At 41.8% G+C, this 24,233-nt stretch overlaps 1 protein-coding gene across 1 annotated transcript in view; it reads left to right on the plus strand.

Annotated features, from left to right (window-relative positions):
• The window catches only part of PRPF18 (pre-mRNA processing factor 18), a gene marked incomplete in the record, with an annotated part of 376,763 nt that overhangs the window by 251,743 nt on the left and 100,787 nt on the right, over positions 1-24,233 (plus strand). The window contains 1 exon segment of the mRNA XM_044087940.1: positions 13,654-13,725. Within this exon segment, the coding sequence (XP_043943875.1) occupies positions 13,654-13,725 (72 nt within the window).

The following is a 24,233-nucleotide window of genomic DNA, read 5'->3' on the forward strand; positions in this document are numbered from 1 at the left end:
TAGTGTAAGTCCCATTCATTTGACAGGCAATATCAGTAGTCATTTTAAGCATGCTTAAGTGATTTGAAAGACTGCCAGAGTTGTGTGTGTGTGTGTGTGTGTGTGTGTGTGTGTGTGTGTGTGTGTGTGTGTGTGTGTGTGTGTGTGTGTGTGTGTGTGTGTGTGTGTGTGTGTGTGTGTGTGTCTGTCTGTCTGTCTGTCTGTGTTGGTACGCGCACACATTCTTTAGTAACTTCAGCACTGTTGCAAAGAGCTCTTTATTATAGTTTCTGAAAGGTTTGAGGAGGATACCAGAGTGCTATTATGCTAAAACACAATAGCTCCTTGAAAAAGATGGGTGAACTCTTGTTTTTAATGTTTTGTTTTTGTTTGTCAGTGGTGGAAGACATTTTAACTACTATAAAGGCCTTTTTTCCAACCTAGACTGTGGTTGTGGGGGCACCATTTGAAGATTGCCCAGAACACCAATCTCTCCCCGGTTGCAAAGCTTTCTGTACAAATCCTGACTTCACCTGGATTTATTGTCTTGGTGGTGCCACTAGTGGCAAAAATCATCATTAGAAACCTTATACCTTTTTCCTTTATGTACTTGTTCTGGAGCTTCTCTGTTATTCATCCCTTTTGAAGATGGGGCATTCTATGTGGGTGAGCTACTGGAGCCACAGTGGTGTCTGTATGCAGTTTAACATGGTAATCCTTTAGCTTCCCACTACTTTTAAGCAAATAAAGCACTGAACAGTTTGCGTTTTTTGTCCATGTGGTATATTTTCATCTGTGCTATTCAGTAGTCTCTGCTACACTTAATGTTTTGTCTATGGAGTACTTTAGCAACCAAGCTAAGGTTGTTTAAAAGTTCTTTATCTCTGACTTTGGTCTCATATTACTGTTAGTCTTTTTCTGTTATATTTAGTGTGACTTGCAACTCCTTTGTCTATCAGCATTTTTATCTCTTGCTTTTCTGTTCTTACTCTTAACTTTTGGTTACTTCACATTCATTTCCTTTAAGTATTTTCTGTTATGATGTTTTCCTTGTTGTGGTCTCTCATATCTTCTCTGATTTTATGTCATTTTCATTCATTCTTCAACTGTTGGGTTTGGATCTGACCCTCTAATCTGACTCTGCCACTTTCTCCTCCCTTACCTATAATGCGGTAGTTACTTAATATACCTCTTACCTCGTTTGCCGCTTTAGCATGCGGACTTAGTCACTGTATAATCTCAAGTATAGCAACTTTTTTCTCTTGAGTGAGATTCTGTTTTACTATTATTAACATTGATATCTTAAAAACTTTTTTTTATAATCGTATACTCTTAATAGCACTTCCTGCCTTTTAGATCCTTACTTGTGTAGTTTTAATTACTGCGGTGGTGGTGCTGCGGTAGCGTTGTCGCCTCACAGTTAGACGTTGCCCGTTCGATTCTCATTTAGAGCGTCTTCTGTGTGGCGACATGCGTGAATGGGCGTTCCTTCGTTGAAGGTTGTGCGTTAGGCCCGGCAAGCGAGTACGTAAAAATCTACTGCCAATCATTGGCGGATGGGAGTTCCGCTGTGGCGACCCCTAACCGGGAAAAGCCGAAAGACACAAACAAACACAAACAAACTTGTGTAGTTTTAAATACCATCATTGGTATCCCCCTATTTGCCCATATTGTTTAGTCCTTCTATAATTGCCATTGTTAGTAATTTTTTCCCATTTTCTCCTTTCCAACTATTTAAAAAAAGAAAGAAAGCATCTTGCTTAATATCTTTCCTTTCTCTAGTATAGTCTGTTAAAATTGTCTGAAAAACCTTTGGGTTTTAAAAAAATGTGTAGCCTGTGGTCATAAAATACTGTTGTTGGATTTTTATTCTAAATTTGTGTATCGTTTAGGCCCATCGCATCTCGACTCTAACTGTGATATTTGCAAAGCTTTTAACCCCAGAGCTTTGACAGAAACATAAATTAATACCTAGAGGTTTGCACCCTTGCAAGTCTTCATCAGGATCATCTGGGACTGAAACCCCTAAGAAATCTGATAAAAAGGATGAGAGAAAGCATTCCCGGGATCCAACCACATTTTAGACTCCAGGTTCTGAACCTTCTTGCAAAATTTCTAAACCTTCAGATCTGAAGTCTAGGCCTGAAAAGTTTCCTAGGATCTGATCACCACAATTGGTCCCAGGTCCGGTATCATCCCAACTACCTTCTCCATTGTTGGAGCGGTCTCCAAAGCATCACCACTCCAGACAATCATAGACAGCATCTTCTACATGTTCTTCCAGAAGTCTGGCCAAAGCTGACATGGACAGAATGATGAGGAACTTCCTGTCAAAGCAGATACAAATGAGAGTTCTTCCAGCTCTGACCCCATCGGGTCTGGAGACCAGTACTGCTATCCCACCATTGCTGTCTCCTTCTGCAATTCAACCAATGGAGTCATTGGATCCAAAATGATGGTATCCTCTACTCTGGTGGCATATCCGAGTAGACCACCACCAAGTATCTTGGTGCTTGATTACTCTCAGATCCATAGCATTAGCGCCAGATCTGGGGTGTTGGAGTCAACTGTGAAAGCTAGTGGAGCCATGTCTGCCCCTTAGAGCTTCGACATTGGATAGATTGGCTCGGACTCCCTCCTGTAGTAGTCTATCTTTGGGGCAGAAGGAGCCTACAGTCCATAAGCATGTCTTTTTGGAGCTGTCTGTTTCCCTGTCTCAGAGGCTTTCTGCTTTCGAGGTAGTATAGAGAGATTTCTCTCTGCCAAGAGTTTGGACTTTTTTTTCTTCTTTGGCTCCAACTACCCAATCCCATTTGTCTGTGTATCTAGAGCCTCAAACAGCTGTGCCACTGGGACAAGCCAGCCAAGTCAGTCACCAATATACTCAAAAGGGTATACTATTTTCTTCTGATAATTCTCCGAAACATCCCACCAAAGACGTTCCTAGAAAGAAAAAGTACAAAATGAGGCACTTAGACTCGCCACAACAGTTGGTCACAGAAGATACTGACTTTGAGGTGGAAGGGTCCCCAAGATCACCACCCAACAACATCTCATTTGGAGATATCCTAGAAATCCTAAAGCAAATGGATGATTGGATTTCTGACAACCCTTCCCAAGAAGAGTTGGTATTCCTGGAGGCTTTTGGAGCTGGTCTGTTTACCTCCTGGTTGACTTTGCCTGCCGACGAACTCCTTGGTCTTTCCATGGGTGTGGAAGGAACCTGACACCATTGAGCCAATCCCAAGGAGACCAGACAGTGTCCTGGCACCACCAAAGAACAAAGTATTGGAGCAAGGGAGTACCAGTTTATGCCATGGTCGTAGCCATACCTCTCAACCATATCAAATTCCTCTGTCTGGTTTTGAGGCCAAAATAATGAGGTGCTACGAATTTGAGTGGCCCCTTCAATTCCCGATTTTTAAAAATTTTTATTTACAATTTTAAAGCAATGGTTGAAATTATCACTCCTTGCCAGTGTATCCTTCAAAGTCATCAATGTGCAGGGGCATACGTGATGACATCAGTTTTGCTGGACTCTGAGACTTGGAGTGATTTGAGTTTTGGACTTGTAGAGCAGTAGCAGCAGTGAGTGCTGAGCAGAGGAGCTGTAAAATTTCATTTCTGCTGCAGAGTAGTGCAGTCATACTGCCAGTACAATACAGGCTGAGGGACAAGACAGCAACAGACAGTCACACCACTAGTAACACACACATGATACCCACCCAGCGCCGACCCATTTCCCCAGGATCTGGATGAAAAAATTTGCTTTCTCCAGCAGCAGCTGGATCCTCGACCTCAAAGTAAGTAAAGAAAAAAAAAAACAAAATTGTCATTTTAACAAACTACACCTGCTTTACAGATTCCTTTGCCCACAGAATCAGGAGAGTAAACGAGGTGTGAATAGTAACGGTTATACCTTGGCTGTTAGTTATCATGTCACGTGTTCGTTTTGGAAGTTTGTGTTTTTTTCTCTCTTGTGGTTTCAGTTAGTGTCTGATGATGATACCGGACAGTAAGATCCACTTCCTATGTACGACAATTATAACGAGAGATTGCTGTATTTTATATTTTAAGCTGTATTTCATCTTAGCAATGTGCATCTCCTGTAGTGCATTTTTATGTTGGCCAGATCAAGAGAACAATGAGAGACAGGATTAGTGAGCATGTATATAACAGTAAGAGGAAGAAAACTACTAATGCAGTATATAGACACTCTCTTGCATGCTCACATTTTAAAAAATTCCCCTTTGTTATTGATAGGGTTCAGGTGACACCATTAAGTGGAGACATTAAAACTACCTTGGAAAGCAAACAGCTTAGTTGGCAGGTGAAGCTTAATGCCTTACAAGCTCCTGGTATCAATGATACCATTTCCATCTCTTGCCTTTTAAAGATTAAAGCAGCCATTATTTAATTAGTTGCATATTTATTTATCAATTTTCTTAATTAATTTATTAATTGATTTGTTTAATGAATTATACATATATTCAGTGATTTTTATATTGACACGCATGACTGTCATGTTTTAACTACAAGTTCTTTAAATTTGAATGTGCTTATTCAAGTTTATTATGCGATAATTTTGATTGGTTGTTTTTGGTGTTCACTGCTATATATAGTTTTAACTTGTATGTCTTGACTCTGGTGAAGTCTTGGTTTTAGAGACAAAAACGCTCAGGCTTACGTATTTTTTGTAGTAAAGCTTGTGTTTGAATTCATTGGTGATTTTTCCTATATTTGTTTTTGTTTTTTGTGAAGTGTTTCCTGGTTGCTGGTAAATATCTGTTAATGTTGATTAAAAGTATGTTCTGAAAGATTCTGATAGTTAAATATGTTCATGTGGTTAGTTGTAACTTTTAAAATTCAGTAAATGAAACAAGAAAATGAGTTTTCTACTAAAATTGTAGTGTTAAAGAGCAATTGAGAAGGACCCACATTTGTGTAGCTGTTCATATGGCCAGTAGTTTCAGAAAGATATATCAGTACTGGTATGGTACTATGTGATTATTGGGGCAACCTGTAGACAATTCTTATAGGTTCATAGGTAGGTACTAGGCTATCGGCCCTGGGGCTTATACAAGCCCAGCCAAAAAGGAACCCTGGCTTTTGCCACCCAAGAAAATTATTTTCCTGTGCCACTGTCGAGCAGAGCCACAGAGGTGAACCCTGGGGTGAATTTCCTATTTCCCATCCAGTCATCAAGATTTTTCTTGAAGAGTGCTAATGAGGAGCTTTGTTTGATATAGATAAGTAGTTTATTCCAGAGTATGGGAAGTCTCTGGGACAGGAATCTATCCCTCCGGCATGTTCTGTTTATTGTGGCGACATGGTTTAGGTCCCTAGAGCGTGTAGCTCGGAGGGATTGGGATTTCTTGTGGAGCATGTCCAACAGCTCTGGGTTTGACATAGCTTTGTATTTTAGGCGGAGATCACCTTTGAGTAGGCGATATCCGACGGAGTAAAGCTGGAGTTTTTTTAGACTGTCTGCGTAGGGCATCTGTTTGAGCCCGGTAATCCTCTTTGTGAGGTATTTCTGCAGCCTTTCCAGTTGTTGTAGATGTCTTGTGAGGTACATACCAAAAGGGGCGTTGTACTCTATAATGGGGCTAATGAGTGATGAGTAGAGGGGAACAATGATCTCTTTTTTTTCTGGATGAGAAACCTTTTGTGATGATGTGTGCCACGTAGAAGGATTTCCTGACTACTGTGGCAATGTGATTATCAAAGGAGAGACTACTGTCCAACTGTGTCCCAAGGATTCTTATCACATTTTCGGTGTTAAGTATACTACCGCCTATGTTGTAGTTCATGGGTACAAAGTTTTTACCAAAGGGGATGACAGTGCACTTTTTGGCATTGAGCTTGAGGCCATGGCTTTGACACCAGGCATCTGTCTCAGTGAGGCCCTCTTGTAGGATGTCCATATCGTTAGGAGTTTCAATTATGGCTCCTAGTTTGCAGTCATCTGCGAACTTCGTTAGCCAAAGACCTTCTGTGTTAGCCTGTACTTCAGAGAAGTAGATACCAAACAGGAGAGGACCCAGGACTGAAGGACTGTTTTTTTGCTATTGTACATGTGAGATTAGGAATATCCCCATGTGCAGTCCCTTTCTGTTTTTAGCTAGGACTATGAAAACAGCCGTGAAGGTGGAAAATGTTTAGTCCCATCACTAATTTTAGTTTTTCTGTAAGAATTAATGTAGCCTTCATGCCACAACATGGTTAATTTGCATTATGTCAGTATTGTATGGATAGTACTGCGCAATTATTGTGCAATAGCTACAAAAGCCTTAACTTCTAATCATTATTTGAAGCAATCTTAGACTGGTTTACAATTGTTTAATAATGCAATGTTAAATTTCAGGAAATTATGTCAGTGTGCATCTACTTTTGAGCTACTATTGAAGCATGAATAAGGATACTTGACTTTTGAAGTACAGTACTGTTTAAAAGTATTGAAAAGTCTAAATATTGGACCTGAATACTTGGCACCGGTCATATAATTATGATCACCAAGGATGTTGCTGACTTAAAATGAATGGACTGTATGATATAAATACTGTTAAGGAAAATTAGGAAGTCTGGCTGTAATGTTAAAATGCAGACCTATAGTTGGTAGTAGGCTAATGTACCCATTTGAAAAGTTTGGTAGTCCTGATAAGGAAACACTGAGTGTTATGTTTTATGTGATGGCAATTGGCGAAAGTTGTTACAGAAGTGGGCAGATGGACAATGTTTTTGCCAGCTTTGCTAAATTTGCTTCAGTTGTCGTGATGAAATAAAGAGAAGTCAGCATAGAAATTGGCACTTGTTCTAATGTCAATGGCACTTTCAGGTATATGAAGCAAGAAAAAGGTATATAAGACTTTGTTGTGAGACTGATTGATAACACATTACTGGATTTGCAGGACAATCTGAGATTAAGCTGCGGTGGTGCAGCGGTAGCGTTGTAGCCTCACAGCAAGAGCTTCTCCCTTTCGATTCTCGGCTGGAGCGCCTTCTGTGTGGAGTCTGCATGTCCTCCCAGCGGTCGAGTAGCATTAGAAAGACATGCGTAAATGGACGGTCTAATCTACTGCCAATCATTAGCGGACTGGAGTTCCGCTGTGGCGACCCCTAACCGGGAAAAGCCGAAAGAAGAAGAAGAAGCTCTACAGTCTGAGAAAACCAAAAACAGGCTTCATATTACTTTTATTCAAAATCTAGATAGTTTATTCTTTGCTTTTATAGAGATTACATGGAGTACTTTTCTTGGTGGGTCTCTGATTGGGTCCATCCTGTCTTACAGTTCATTTTAGCATGTCTTCTCTAAAGCTACTGTGTTCAAAGGGGCATGATCCATACCCCAGAACATGCCATGTCACACAGTCCATTGAGAGATCACTTTGGCCGAGTGTTAAAAGTAACAAATACTTTCTTAATGTATCATTTGACTTGTGAGAGGACACCCCCCCCCCCTTGGTGAGTTTGAAATGCCTTCCACCTACCCTGTGTTTTTGAACGTTGGAGTTCCCTACAAGACTGGTAGGTGTACACTTGCATATTACGTCTAAACAGTGTAATGCCAAGCCTTTATTCTTTTTACTTGATTTGCAGGAAGTGTGCTCACTCAGTGGTTTAGGGATACTGGCAAGCTTTAGAGGTTAAGCACACTCTCTCCTAGTTGTACATCTCATTTAAGGTGGTGTCACACCCTGAAGCGCAGTAAGTTCAGAGGTAAAAAATGCAGATTTACTCATGGAGTAGAGGATGAACCCAGCTGTAGACGTACCTAATGTAGAAAGTGTCAGTTGGGTCTTGTTTCTGGGTTAGACAAGGGGACTTCTTCACTACTGCTCCCCTTCAGATGACTCCTCCCTTGGGGAAACTCTCAGGAACATGAAGTTCACTATGGACTGTCCTGCTGCTTTCTCTGCCTTTTCTCCAGAAGTACCTTAGTCATTGGTATCTGGACAAGAAGTATTGCAAACCATAGATCATCTTTCTCTGTGGTCTGCCTTGAAGGATGCCATATATATCCAAACTTAAAGCATTTGAATTTGCATTCCTCTGCTCCTAAAAAAGCATTATTCTCTTCAAGCCTGTAATACAGAGCAGTGACATCCTTACTGAGCAGACTGCTGTGTGATCTCTCTTATCCTGAATTGACCCCAAAAAATGCCAGGATACCTTTCTGCCTTAGTTTTTGGTAAGTGGTCTGATGTCTGCAAGAGACTTTTTTTTTATCTGCCTCTGAGACTTCATTCCCTTACAGGTCTGTTTCTCTTCCATTCTGAATCAAGCATCAGGCTCTTAACAAAGTAGCAGACCTCCTTGGGATCAAGGAGGCTCTGGAAAAGGGTCTTAAAGCTGCTTCCGCAGTCATCATTCTTGTTGCCCACTATAATTTTGACTAAAATCTGTAGCTGTGGAGTTGAAATTAGAGGCCTTTTTGCCCATAGCAGACAGACGAGCTAGTATTTTGACTGTAGTTCCATTCAGAAAGAGGCTGTCATGTGGTGCAAGAGCAACAGGGCAGTTTGTGCTCACATCCTCTACTTAGAGTGGTGATGCAGAATAGTATAGAGTCATAATGGTGCCTGTATGGGTTTTCCTGTTACCACCAACCCATTCCCAAACGCATGCTGGTTGACTGGCCATTCTAATGTGTCCATATATATTGCATTTACTCTTGCCCTTGTGGCTCAGCGTATGGCTGAAAAGGGTCCATGATCAGTTCCTTTACTTGGTTAATGTTAGTAAATTACATTAAGTAGAATATAAACTTGACAGCTTTTCATATCCCAGGGTAAGGGAATGCCCTGGTAGAGCCCCTGTACAGCAGCTCCTGAAATTCTGTATAGGCGATCTACCAGGGCATTCCCTGTACAGCAGCTCAGACTGCTGTACAGGGAATCTACCAGGGCATTCCCTGTACAGCAGCTCCTGGGCTATTCTGGAGCTACACATTCGCCCGACTTTTTTTGTCAGGATCTTCTGAGAATGGAGCATCCAAGAAAAACATTGTTTGCTACATGGGCGAAGATAGTTTTTTCACTCATTTGCTTGGTGCAGCAGGCTAAAGGGGAGATGATGGGTTGACACATTCTTTGCTACATGGGCGAAGATAGTTTTTTCACTCATTTGCTTGGTGCAGCAGGCTAAAGGGGAGATGATGGGTTGACACATTCTATCTGTTCTGTGGTAGGGAAGATTCCTATATGTCTTTCCAACAGCCTGTCTGATTTTATGCTTTATCCAAAAAGTTAAGAGAAATCAGCACCAAAACATTTTGTCATTGCCCATGGTAACCAGAAGGTATGGTGTCATGTGTGTTCCCTGGCATTACACAAGGCAATCCCAGTACAAGCGAAATAATGTCCTCTCATTTGAACCAGGGTCCACCTCAGGGCCAGGCTTTTCATTTAAATCTTTTGCTCTCACCAGACCTTCACGCAAGAGATTTATAGGTGACTGGAGCTACCAGGAAGCCTTCCACTTAATTTTAATGTTCAACTATAAGTGGAAGAGGTTCTTTTATTTGTGTCTGTCAGGTAAACATCTCAACTGTTATGTCGACACCAGAGGCTTTGTTGGCTGAAATATGATACAAATGATGTACAAAGATATGCTATTTATACATGCCAGAAAAGAAGAGATGCAAAGAAAAGATAAAAAGTGCAAAATAAAGGAAGAAGGCAGTGAAACTCCATCCCTAAGTCAGCACTTAGAGAAACTCATGATGCAGAGAACATGGCTGATACCAAGCTTGCTTAAAGCTCACATGAGACCCAAGTTTACTGCCTTACTTATTCTTTAGTTAACCCTAATTTTCTCAGGCATCTGTGTAAACTGAGTCTTAGGACTGCACAGCGGTGCAGCGGTAGCATTGTCACCTCACAGCAAGAGGTTCTCCGGTTTGATTCTTGGCTGGAGTGCCTTCTGTGTGGAGTCTGCATGTCCTCCCTGTGTTCGTGTGGGTTTTCTCTGGGTACTCCGGTTTCCTCCCACATTACAAAGACATGCGTCTGAAGCATTTCTCCCCAGGCCTCCACTGAAAATTTACTTTGTTCCAAGTCTGACTTTCCCAGTAAACAAATAAAATAAATAAATAGTAATTCCTCAGTCAGTGTGCACATTTCAGAGAGCTCTGTAATATATGATCTTGTAGTGAGCAGATATGCTGTCACCCAACACTAGCTAGTCATGCATTTTTTAAGGTGCCCACCACTGAACACCCTTTCTCCTTATGTCGTAACGTGTGTGATTTACAGGCTTATCCACCTTCCATGAAAACCTTTGCTTAGATGGTTCTGAAGTTTGTCTTTGGCAGATGCAGTTTTTGGTGGATCTCTCAACTCCTAGCACTTTTCATAAGGGAAACTGTTTTGGTCTTTCACAAGAATTGGATGTTCTTTAAGATTAACCATTCTTTCCTTCCAAAAGTATATCCATTTTCTTAGTCACTGGATTGGAAGCTTGACAGAAATAAAATACAAAGTGTTGTAATCTCTTGATTTGGTCCAGACCTTCTGGAAACCCAGTTAATGGACAGTTTTAGTAGCTGCGGTGCTTGCATTTCTCTTCTTCAAACTAGGGTCATCCAACCCATGAAACTGAATGGAGCTGGTGCTATCTGCTATCAAGCTTTCTTGAGATGATGGAACCAAAACTTCAAAACGTGTTGAGGACAAAAACTTTGCAGGTACGACTGATGGGTTTCTTGAAAATAGTGTAGGTCTTTTTCAAAACTTTGTGGCATCTGGGTGATGGCTAGGAGCTAAGTCGTCTACTTTGTTACCTGACCTATTGCTTTGAGCAGCTGTGTTAGTGTCAACATCTTAAAGTAATGGTGTTAATAACTTGGGATATATTTTCTTCTCTTCCACGATTTTAATGAAAGAATAATAGTAAACCTTCATCCTCAAGGCCAGTTTGACAGTGCTACATTTTTCTGTATTCTTCCATAGATGCAATGCTGTGGTGTTGAATGCTTTTAGAATTCAGGATTTTGGAGAAAATGGCAAAAGACTTGTGTTGGTCTTTCTTGATAGTGTTCTGACTACACTACATATATTGCAAAAAGGTGTTTAGATGCACTTCTGTAAAGGAGGGTTGGGTCTGATATTTGCTTGCAGAAACAAAATCACTGACCAGGATGTATTTCACATACATGCTGACATGTACCAAGAAATAAGGAAAGAAATGAAGAGGTGAAATGCATACCTTGGGTTCTAAAAGTGTTACCTCATTCCCCTCCAATGGAGCTCTGGAAGTTTGCACTGTACCTTTGAATGGGCGGAGCCTAAACATTTTGTCAAATTACACCCTCATTTGAAACAAATGTTCATATCTCTGGAACCATAAGGGCTGCTAAAGATGTGTAAGTGGTATACTCTTCAGCAGAAACAGTTTTTATAGTGGTAATATTCTTTAGGTTCTAAGGTGTAAACTGGATTTCATAAACCACATTAAACACAGTAACTATTAAGGTTGTAATATTTTGAGAACAGCTTACAAAATCGCAACAACCACTCAAGTTACACACATGCTGTCAGCAGCATTTTGTTCATCCAGCTGATAACTTTCATATTAGGCTAAGCAATTCTCTGTGCTACTTGGTTGCAGAGATATCTAGAAAAAAAGCCAATAAATTTTGGCAATGTAAATATTATATGAACAACAGTTCATTTATCGTTACCTGCGCTAGACAGAGATCTAATAGCAACACAGTTGTATTTGCAGTTCTGTAAGCTCTAAGATGAAATCTTTTAATACTTTGTATGTATCATGGTTTGGAATTATTAATGCAAATATGAACAAGGAATATTTAATGTCTAGCGGTGTCAGTAGGATATAACTGCAGAAGCGCCTGGGGGCATCACCTGGCTCCTCTGCTTGTTCAGCTTATGCTGCTCTTTGCATGGGTAGGATCTGAGAGAGACAGTCCTTCATAATCTCAAATTTCTCTTTCTGGATACATGTGTGCAAGATTACTTGTTTGTCTCCATTGCTTCTTATAGAGAAGGGCTTGCACTGGGACACATCCTTTCTAGATAGACTGTTAACTGCATAGTGTTTTGCCATGGGCTTACTGCCCACTGGAAAATGCTACTGTTAAGAATCCTTTGTACTAATGGCATCAATATGTATGGTGCTTGCTTAAAGTATGTTTTCACTGCAGAGATTTGTAACAACCACTTGCTCATCATTTCACACCATCATCAGACATTTTTTTGCATGAGACAATGGATTCAGGAGTTAGGCATCGTTTACTGCCTTGGTACTTCAGGACTTGGCCTTTTGGACCATTAGTTTCAGCCCTCCTCTAGCTGCACCCTCTCCAATAGATTTTTTTTCACTGCTTTAGATTCTTCCGAATATTTGCCCACTGCAGAATACTCTCAACAAGTTGTGTGAAAAGGCTTTCGGAAGTGTGTGCACATCATTCTCCCACCCTGCCCTCTGGCTTGCAAGCTTCTATATTCTTATGCCTAGGATAAATTTTCTTTTAATTTGGGTAAATTTATGATTTTATATCCTTATGTGTTTGTTTCTTTGGTCTTGCATCTTGTGCTCACTCAGTGTATTACAGTCAAAACGAGTCTAAAAGGCTCTTTGGCATCTTCCTAGAAGAGTATGAAATTAGAATGTATGCCAGCTAGAGAGAAGTTTCAGAATTGTCCAGAGTTGACCATACCAGAAGAGGAAATACCCGCAAGTACCATCTGTAAAGGAACACACGACAGATCAGCCGATATAGTCAATGATATCTTGTTACTTTTGTGCTTTGAGTTTTGTGACGTTTGAGTAGATACTGCATTACATATAAAACAGATTTCGACTCCAAATAACTCAGCAGTTATTGTATAGCTGTTGGTTGTAATTTTAACATTTTACTGATGCTTGCCCATTTGGACTTTGTCTCATCTGGATGCCAAAGACTACTTCAACTATTGGTAGTGGCATGTCTAAATTGCAGGTTAAAATGAGACTCGCACATGCATATGCTCTTCAGGCATGCTGCGTTTCAGTCTGCTGTCTGTGCATAATGGCAGTCCTATGCAGTGAAAAGTTTTATTTTGTTCAGTACACTTGGTTGGTCCTTTTGTGAAAAAGGCTTAAGTATAACTTTTATTCCATCTTAATTTCCAGTGTTCAACCTCACATGGAACTAGCAGTACTATTTTTTTCTTTATAAGAGCAGAATGTCAGCATTTTAGTATTTGTATGTACTGAATGAGCAAATTTTCTTGGCCATTAGACATAGTTCTGTAAGTTTGTTTTACCATTAGTGTTGAAATGGTAAAGGGAAATCTTTGGAATTTGCCTTTATTATATATAACAAGTATAGTAACAGTGACTCTCAGAGAAATGTATGCCTTGATGCTACATAAGAGTTGCATAAGACACCATCCATGGTTATTTCCATATACAGAAGTGCAGATGAATTGCATTAAAATAATGTAACGCATATGGGGGACAGTGGTAATATAAAAATCCTTAGAAGAAATGTTGTTTGAATAAGCATGTTTATTAGTAAATATTTCATTTAGGTGAGAAAAATGTGTCCAAATTGTTTGCCTGTACGTTTTAAACTTTTGAACTGAACTCTTTATATGCTTGTCCTTAACTTTTTTTCTGTTGTACAGGCACAGCTCAGTGTAAACTTAATTTCTTTTTCTTTTGTAGTCCCTTCCTTCAGATATCAAGGAATCAATAGTAGATATAATTAAGTTCATGCTGCAGCGGGAGTATGTCAAGGTAAGCAGATGTTATTTTTATTATTTTTGCTCTAACATATTACAGTGGAAAACCTTGCATATAATTCACAGTAAAGAAATGTTCTTTTGACTGTTGCTTACACAGGAGATAAGTGGTATGATATTTTGACTTCGACACCTGTAGCTACTTCGGCTTAGGGCACACCTTTGACTACGCCTTCAGTTTCCATTTTAGAACTGACCATTTCAGCTCTGAGTGCCACTTCAGCACAGAGCATTGTACCGACCTCACTGGATCTGACCCTTTTGCTTCCGGTCTTAAAACTAGAGACTTTGGTGCCGGCAAACCTTGTACCACGGACCCAATACTCCCCCTCCGTAGACCCGTTTTTGGACCAAGCTTATAGCCCATTCCTTGAATGTCTGGAGTATCCACTAACTCCACCAGGAGCCTTTCAGAACATGACGTAGTGCATCTTGTGGACCAGCTTTTGGTAGCTAGGGGGATTCCCTCACTTTCCAAGACCTATCCACCTGCAGCACTTGGGTTAACTTATCCACGGACTCCATCTTATACTCCTCCTTTGACCATCTCTGTTCCGAAGCCTTCTGCTCTAACATCCTTCTTGGAACCCATCACCTCAGCGTCTACAGTGCATCTCACTCCAGCTCCATGTTTGTCCCTTTGGTCTTTGGTTCCCACCAAACTGGCCCTTCCTCAGTCTGGGGATTGGGGTACAGGCATGTCAGCCCGGAGTGCGGTGCTAACCCTCTCCTCGGTTCCTTCCTCAGCACCGATGGCTGAGTCTGCACCAATCTTGCTTGAGGCTTCATCTGTGAGGGCGGGTCCGTCGGAGCAGGGTGTGACCCCAGTCCCGAGGTTGTCTTTCTTGGTTCCAGACTCCCATCACTCTTCAGGCAGGCCTGCCTTCCAAGCGATGGAGATGGCTCTTCCTTCATGGCAGCACTCCTTTGATGTCAGAACCCAAATTTTCATCTCCTGAGCCACAGCTGTCACAGACCACCCCCCCAGAACACCGGGCAGAGAAGCCGCAGGACACCCCTGTTCAGGGCACCCACTCTTCCGAGTCCTCCTCAGAGACCCCCACTGAGGAGCCCCCTCAAAAGAAGACATGCAAGAGGAAGCATGTGGACTCACCTGAAGAGTCCTTAACAGAAGATGCAGATTATGGTGATGGTGAAGGGTCCACACGGTCACTTGCTAATGATGTCTCCTTTGGGAGACATCCTGGAGATGTTAAAGCAGAGAGATGACTGGAAGCCCTCCAACATTTCATCTGAGGAGTCCGTGTTCCTGCAGGCTTTTCTTGCCCGGCCTTCTACCTCTTGGGCGACTCTGCCTGCCAACGAGCTCATCCAGCTTGTTGTGCAACCTGTGTGGAAGAACCCTGATTCCATTGAGGCCATCCCCCGGAAATCAGACAGAATTCTTTCCCCTCCCGAGGAGAACCCGCACTGGTCCAAAGGATTACCAGTTGATGCTATGGTGATGGCGGTGGCTACGAAAAAGGACTTGGCTGAGGAAAGTCCCTCTGTCCACCCGCCCAACAGGGAGTCCTGGGTGGTGCACTGGCTTGGGAAGCATGTTTTTGCATCGGGGATCTTTGCTATATGATCCCTAAATTGTTTGGCACATTTTACGAGGCTCCAGGGGGACCTGATCTCTGAACTCTCTGGGATGCTCACAGGACAGTTGTCTGATGAGGTCAGGGACAAGGTGGCCTTGCAGCTCGCAATCCTGGAATCAATATCCAACTCATCCATGAGGTTGTTCTCACACAGGACCGAAGGGGTTGCTAGAGCACTGGGTTTAGGCATTGTTATGAGGCATCTTGCCTGGATGCGCATTTGTGACCTCACAGACCCCTTCAGGCCTTCCTTTCTGAATGCTCCTATCAAAGCTTCGTCCCTTTTTGGCTCCAAAGTGAAGGACACGCTAGCCAGGTGCAAGCAAGATGGAAAACTGTCTGCTGTAGGCCTACGGTTTTCCAACTCTCAACGTACCTTCTCCAGGAATCAGAGGAGTGGAAAAATGTGGCATAAGAAATCTCAGGGTCCCTTCCATGCCGCACGTGGTGATGATACTCCCAGAGGCGGGGGGGGGGTAACAATTCCAGAAGGTGCCCCTATAGAGGCAGAGGGGGTCCTCTCAATCAAGGCTCCAGAGATGAATCCTCTGGACAGCCTTATCAGCGCTTGTGAGGGGCGGCCCTATTACTTACCTCTGAAAGCAGTCAGGGGTCGTTTTTTCTCTGCACCAAGCTTGCCTGGCAGTCTATCACCACCAATCATTAGGTGCAGAACATTATCACCAGAGGTTACACCATTCCCCTTTCTTGTCGACCAAAATTTCAAAAAAAACTTCCCGATATTCCACCCAGTCAAAGGGAAGAAGCAGCTTCAGAGATTATAAAGCTGGCTCAAAAAAAGAGTCATCAAACCAGTCCCACGAGACCAGTACAGATCAGGATTTTACTCTAGATTCTTTTTGGTGCCAAAAAAGACAGGAAACTGGAGACCCATTTTGGATCACAGCAGTTTAAACAAGTCTGTCACCCAAACCAAATCCTTTTTAAGAGAAGGCGATTGAATGTGCTCTATAGTTCTCTGGGACAAATGTGCCAGGAGTCTGCTTTGCTTCCGGCTAGGAGCCAGCCATTACCAATTCCGTGCCCTGCTGTTTGGTCCCTCTACAGCCCCCAGAGTGTTCACAAAATGCATGGCAGTGGTAACAGCTCACTTGAGACTAAAAGGATTACGGGTGTTTCCATATCTAGACGACTGGCTCCTTACCACCCCCACCAAGCATCTTCTGTTATCTGCGCTACAGCATACTCTCTCTCTCTGGCAAAACTGTTGGGAATAACAATACATTGGGAGAAATCAAACCTTATCCCTACACAACAGTTTTCATTGGAGCAGTGTTCAATATTCAGTCCTGTCTGGTATCACTCCCATTTCACAGACTCCATCGATTGAGGCTTCAACTCCAGATGATTCTGTCTCAGACAACAGCTTCTGCAAGGGAAGTTCTTCAGGCCCTAGGTTCTATAGCTGCATCAATTCCAGTAGTGCCTCCAAGCTACATATGTGAATCCAATGGCTCCTTCTGTGTCAATGGTTCCCAAACTGTCATCCCCTGGATTACAAGTTTCGAATAACCAACTCCTGCATACAGGACCTGCTTTGGTGGATGAGGCCAAACATAGATCTTTGGAGCCGCCCATTTCAACCCTCCCAGCCCACATCCATTGTGACCATGGATGCTTCCCTGATTGGGTGGGGGGGGCCATTTCCAGGGAAAGACTGTCCAAGGCACATGGTCCACCTCAGAGGCCCACCTGCATATCAGTGTTCTGGAACTGAGAACCGTGCTGTTAGCATTGCAGGCCTTCCATTCGGCTCTAATTGCAATTCAGTCAGACAATATGTCAGTGGTCTGGTACATCAGCAAGCAAGGAGGAACCAAGTCCTACCCCCTATGTCGAGAAACCATGAGAATTTGGCTGCGGACGATAGCTTCCAACCGCTTTCTGATAGCAATGCATATCCTGGGGAACTTCAACGTGATTGCAGACAAACTGAGCAGATGCAGCCTCATGCCCCACGAGTGGTCCGTCAACCCCGAGGTGGCATCTGTAATTTTCAGCTACTGGGGCCAGCTTTGTTCCGATCTTTTCGTTTCCCCATCAAACTCCAAGTGCAGCAGCTACTTCGCCCTACTTCCCCCGGGGGGGGGGGGGGTGTCACAGAGGGATGCTCTGATCCACAATTGACCTACAGGACTTATCTATGCTTATCCTCCCATTCCTCTGATTCCACAATTCTTAAAGCTCTTTAGTTGAAATGCAAAGTGATCCTCATAGCCCCATTCTGGCCTCGACAAGTTTGGTTCCCCTTTCTTTGGCCTCACCTAGTATACTCGCCATAGATTCTGGACCCTCTACCAGATCTGATCACTCACCCCCAAGGGTTGAGTCACCCGAATTTGTCCAGTCTCAAGCTGACAGCTTGGTCTCTCCATTTCTGCTAGTCGCCAGGCAAGCTAATCTCTCCTCGCCTGTTCGAGACATCATTCTGGCATCTCAAAAACCATCCACCAGAAGACTATATCAGGATAAATGGAAAAGGTTCTCCATCTGGTCCAAGGATAACATGCTAGATCCATATTCAGCTCCAGTTACTGCAGTGCTTTAATATTTGGCTAAGTTTTTTTGATAATGGAGCCTCTGCCGCTACAGTACCAGTGCATCAAGCAGCAATTTCCATAATGGTATAGATGGCACCCCTCTTATCTCTCTACGCCTCTGCAAGGCTTTCTTCAAGGGGACCTCTTATCTCAGGCCTCCTCTCAGACAGCCCATGGAACCATGGAAACCTCACTCTAGTCCTCCAGTCTTTCACTCAAAAACCCTTTGAGTCTGCTGCTAAGTGTGACCTAAATTTTTGTCTTAAAAATCTTTGTTCCTGGTAGCCATTACCTCTGCCAAAATAGTCTCGGAGCTGCAGGCATTGTGTATCAAGAGGCCCTATCTGGTCTTTCATAAAGACAGTGTGTCACTTCAGATGAACCCATCCTTTCTTCCCAAAGTTGTTATTGAATTCTCTATTAACCAGTCCATCGATCTACCAGTGTTTTTTCCAAATTTTGCCAATAGAGGAGAGTATTGTCTTCACTCCTTAGACGTACATAGACAATTGAGATTTTACCTAGCTAGGACCAAACCTATCCTTAAATCTGAACAGCTTTTCATTTCCTTTTCGGGACCCAAAATGGAAGAGGCTGTTTCCAAAGTTACATTATCAAGATGGCTAAGGGACTGCATATGTTTCACCTATTCCCTCCATAATGAATCCATGGCAAAAGTTAAAGCCCACTCCACTAGATCTATGGCAACTTCTATAGCATTCCATTCCAGGGCATCCATGGATGACATCTGTTCAGCAGCTACTTGGGCTAAGCCTCATACCTTTATCAATCATTACAAATTGGACCTGGTCTCCAGAGGGAGTGCTGCCTTCGTCTCAATGGTACTCAGGAATATTCTTCCATAAGGGCTGCCCATGGACCTCAAGATAGCTTGGGATTCTGTCCCATCAGTGATGAATGGAAAGAAGATTAACAACATCAGATAAATAAGTTATGTCTTACCATAACGTTCCATCTGTGTTGTTCATCTTCTTTCATTCATCACTTCCCACCCTCTTTTCCCCCTCCAAAAGCTCCTGGGGGATGCTTTGGGTTTAAGTGGTGCCTTAGGGTACTTGCATAGAAGTGGTCTCGGCTTTACTTCCTTTTCTTAGCAAACTCGGTCTGAGGTAACGGAGAAGGGCATTCTGGGTAGAGACTTAGCTTGAGGGGTTTTTTGGCTAGCGCGAGTTTGGTAATAGGCCGATTCGGTTCCGAGGGCTCGGAACCGAACCCATCAGTGATGAATGAAAGAAGATGAACAACACAGATGGAATGTTATGGTAAGACATAACTTCTTTTTTTTTTTCAAAGAAAGATAATGACAAGATATTAAAATACTAACATATATAGTGTAGGCATAGATTAGTAGTACAGATTTGCATACAATCAAATGAAGGTTTACGTGGTTTGTGTATGACAGATGTTTAACATTTGTGATTTGTACAGATCAAGGTTAAACAAATCATATAGCTTTAATTAGCATGCAGCCAATAGAACTTTATAATATGTAAGTAATAAGGGTAAATGTTTAGCAAAAGTTTAATGTTAGGGAGAAGTGAAGGAATGTAGAAGTAGTAGCAGAGGTAGGGGGTTAGTTGAGAGATAAGAGATGAAAGAGAGGTTAGTGTGAGAAAGTTAGATTAAGACATATTGCAGAAGTAATTGTGGTGAGAGATATGGTAGGGGTGGATGAAAGAATTTCAGCTAGGTATAGGGGAGAAATATATGAAGAGGAAAGTGTAAAAAGAATTGGGGTGTTATGGAGGCTAGGAAGGGAGTTTTAAGTGGGATAGGAAAGCTTAAAGAGGTATGAGTTAGTAAGTAGAATGTAGCAAAGATGTTTTTATAGGATGAAGATGTGTGTAATGATGCATGAAGGGTGAAGGAAGGGGGTCTGGGATAAGAAATATACAATAAATTTGCCTTGTGTTGCATTAATGATAGAGAAGAGTTTTATATCAAGTAGTGAAATATGTAACAGGTAATGAATTGTTTTGGTTTTGTAATGGTATAGTGGCATTTTTAATTGTTTTAATTGGAGACAGTGTTACTTTAAAGGTAGAAAAAGTCTGTCCTGAATTGATGGGATTAGACAAGCTATTCATGGATAAAACATTACCATAGTAGTTTTTTGCCCTCATATTTTGAGTTTGAATAACCTAGAGGCAGGCAGAACAAAGATATGTTGGAACATTACTTGTTGCCCCTATCTGTGAGGGACATAGGTGCTAAACCAGGGGAGAATTTGAGGTTTCCAATCCAAATTGTTTAAACAGAGTGTGGCAAGTACTTTGCTTTATGTGGAGGATGGTTCCATAAAAGAGGTATTCTTTTTGATACATACTTATCACTCCAACATGTTCTACTTTTGTTGCATAAGAGATTGAAATCCCGAGTGGGTGTTCATGCTACCACTGGACTTGCAAATGTGTAATAGGTCTGACAGGATAGAGTCTGTTGAGGCTGTATACACGAGGTAGAGGTTGCCTCTTAGCAGCCTGTATGATAGGAAGAAGAGGCACAACGCTGTGAGATGGTCTGAATGTTTTTTGTGATCATACAACAGTGGGCATTGTATTCAGTGATCTGCCTGGGGAGAGCCAAGTACAGTAGATTGATTATATTCCTGGGCCTGGATTGCATACCTTTAGATGTATGCTGTGCATTGAAAAAAGGACTTGTCAATCAGCTTTCAGGGATGTGTTGTGTGTGAAGGATGTGAGTATACATTTCTTGGCATGTAGTTTTTGTTCATAGTTTTAACACCTGTTTGGTAAAGGCCGTCTTGGAGGATTTTGATGCCCTCTGAGGAGTTTATGAGCATTTGATGGTGCTTAATGGCAATGCAAGGTCTAGATACATTGATTTTTTCATCATCCATTGCTTCATTAACCTTCTCAAAGAAGTCAGCCAGGTTAAGTAGACAGGATCTGCCCTTGACATATACAGACTGGCTAGGGTCAAAAGCTTGTGGGCTACCTCTGTCCTTATTCCAAATATAATGAACATTTCCTTAGCCTTACAGGTTAGACTGATCAGGCTTATGGGTTTGTAATTAAACAGGACGTCCACCTCTGTGCAAGGTGATTGTTGCTGTCCTCCATTCATCCAGTGCAAAGCCTTTTGGGAGGCTGATACTGAATAGCTTCCTGTAAGAGGTGTGACAAGTCACATTTCAGACTGACCAAAAGACAGCCCAGTATATCAGCATGCCCCATACAAGTAGTGTTCTTGGTCTTTGGGATATTTAAGGGAGTTTAAATGAATGTATGTGGTTTGGGAATATAGGAGGGGAGAGCGGGTAAAGTCTGGAATATATTTGCCTGCTACTGGATTTGATATGTCCTCTGGATCCAAGTTTGTGATATCCTTTACTATTACATCTGCAGTGCTTGTCATTCTTTTTAAGATTTCTAACATAGTTAAAGAAAGCTTTGCAGTTTTCCTTTTTCCTGGATGGCTGTTGTTTTACACATATCTGGCTTTGGGTGATTTGATCAGGATCCAGAATTCCATATCAAGTTTGGCAAGAGCATTATTGCCATTTTGACAGTTAACTTTATTTTTGTGTGCAGTGGGTTTTTGTTTTATTGCAGTCTTTTTTATGTTAGGATTCCACAATAGGAGTTTATTTTTAAATTTGGCTTCATATTTACTTCTGAGGGGGACAAAAGCATCTATGCAGCTATTTGCATATGCATAGAATTTGGCAGAAAAGAATTCTGCACAAGTAGTGTGTTCATCAAGAAGGAATATAGCCAGGTCATCACTGACTCTAAGCAGACTAGCTTTGGCATGATCTCTGAATACTGAGGGTATTGGAAGATGCATCCAGTTTCCATTTTAAGATGTATGTGACTGATTTGTGGCCCGATTTGACCAGGGAGGAAATAAAGTTAGTGGGAAGAACAGCTACCCCATGTTGGTAATGACCAAGTCCAGGATTTTATTTCCCTAGTTTGGGGTGTGAACTAGTGCAGAGATTTTATTGATGAAATCCAGAAATTTCTGCGTATACATGTTTGAGGATGTATTAAGTCTCCCAGTTAAAGTTGGAGGGGTAGTTGAAGTGTTCTAGGAGAATGGTGTTTGACTTAATTCATAGGGATTCCATACCTGGTTAGGTAAGAGGTATGGTCTGAGGGGGACAGTAAGGAAGTCTTGTTGTTAGCCATGGTATGATAAGGAGTTTTGTTAATAGTAAGTTGGATATAGAAGGCTTCCATGTCATTTTCTTGTGCGAGTCTGGGGTGAAATTTTTTTAAGACTATGGAAACGCCACTCCTTTAGTGTCTTCAACTAATGCGATGAGGCTGAATCAGTGGTAGGCACTATTTCCCTGCACTGTTGGAGAGCTGTTCTTCAACCAGGTCTATGTGATGATGCATGTATTTGTTTTACAGGGTAAGGAGTGCTTGTGGGGAGTGGATTGTTTTGTTAAGGCTCCTGGCATTGAGCAGCAATACCTTTTATGTATTCTGTTTCTGATTTATGTTGGAAGCTTTAGAAGATTGTCATTACCTAATAATGCATTATGAGCTGGAAAAGGATTTAGCCAATATGTGAAATCTTTGGGGTATAAGTGCAGGCCATCCCTGATAAAGCAGAACTGTCTTCCATCTGCACTCAGGCTGCTGTATATATTGTACACTCTTAAAATGACACCAGAATCTGAACCAGTTGTTGAAGTCTGTAATCTTTTTTGTTTGTATTGCAGCATCATTCTTGCTCTTCCTGCTCAAGGCTAGGTTTGTACCTGCCTCAGACACACATTCTGAGAGTAGGGTTCTATCATGTCTCCCTTCATATAGTCCAGGGAGATATGTCTGAAGTTCTTCCACCACATGGATCATAGTGCACGTTGGTATAAATGATTTGAATGAATGTGTGATGTGGTAAATCCTGACACATAATAGACAACTGACCATGACCCTCTCCTTGTTCACTCGGGTGAATGGTGCATCAGTCTCTCTCACTAAGGAGTTACCTATGACTAAGATATTAGAATGTATGGAGGTTTGCCTTATTGGCTTTTGAACTGACTCATTGTGACTCTTAAATGTGTGTTTCATGCTTGGTGCTCCCAGTGTTGTGTGTTTTTGAGGTTGCTACTTGTTTCTTATGTTACATTTAGGAGGCTTTTGTGGTTTAGACGTCAGCATATATATGTCTGTGTTTGGTCTGAATTGTGTGTGTGTGTGTGTGTGTGTGTGTGTGTGTGTGTGTGTGTGTGTGATTGGTTTAGTGTAATGTGTGCTACTAACAACCTGCATGTTACTTGTTTTGGCTTTATGCAAGGGCTTTGCCTCCAATAATGTTGTATAACTATATTTCACACTCACTGTATCAGTTTGGTTAAGTAGAAGGTGGTTCAGTAAAAGTAAGACAATTGATGCATTGCCTCAGAATGCCCATTTCAACCAAGTTGACTGCAGAGACGGTTAAAAAGTGCAAATCCGGACTGAAGGGGGAGTAGTGCCTGTGAGGTTTGGAGTTGTTTACTGGAAATACTGTATGTCTGTCCAGTAGCAGAGGTAATGCAGGTCTCAACATAGCTGCACACACAGAAATCAATGATCCTTTCCTTCTCTCACCAGAAGCAAAAAGAGAATACTAATCCCAAGTTGCTTTCCAAAAAGTCGTATTAATCTAGATGTCTGGATTAACATATGTCAATAAATAAATAATAAATGTCATTAGGTTCAGTACAGTTGCTGCTTTATTCTTTTGGGGGTAGATACCCTGTATTATATACTAGCTGGACACAAAAGAAAGGCAAGTTACATAAAATGCCTTGTAGTGGTTTTCACTAAAACTGCGACTAGACCGCTTAGTGAAGTCTGATACACACTGCTCAATCTGAGACCAGCAGGAGTTAATGGCCTTTGCTCCTTCTCTCTCTAGGAGCAAAGTAGTAGCACTAATCCCAAACTAGCTCCTAAGATGCAAAGGGAATAATGCCCCTCTGCTACTTCTTTCACCAAGAGCAAAACAGAGGCATTAATCCCAAACTGATTCCTGAGAAGCAGTTTCTTGGTTCTCTAGTGATTGGTAATCTAGTCCCAGAAATTACAGATTTTAAAAGTAAGATGGAAAAAAGGGTTTAATCATCTATGGGAGGGCCTTCCCAGTTTAATCTTTCAGTACCCAGTAAAATGAGCAGATGAGTTGAGACACGGTGTAGCTTCCATTGCCAAATTTACAGTAGGGGTGGGGCAGCTCAAAGGCCACCAAGTGTAAAAACACAGCAAAAACTGGGTGGGTGGGTGTGAAAAATCCAATGCTGTTTTACACAAGCAGGAGTCTCACAGCACTTGCAGGTAAAATAAAAATGT

This window comes from Protopterus annectens, chromosome 11.part0, assembly GCF_019279795.1.
Source record: "Protopterus annectens isolate FY-2018-M chromosome 11.part0, PAN1.0, whole genome shotgun sequence".
Taxonomy (NCBI): Eukaryota; Metazoa; Chordata; order Ceratodontiformes; family Protopteridae; genus Protopterus; species Protopterus annectens.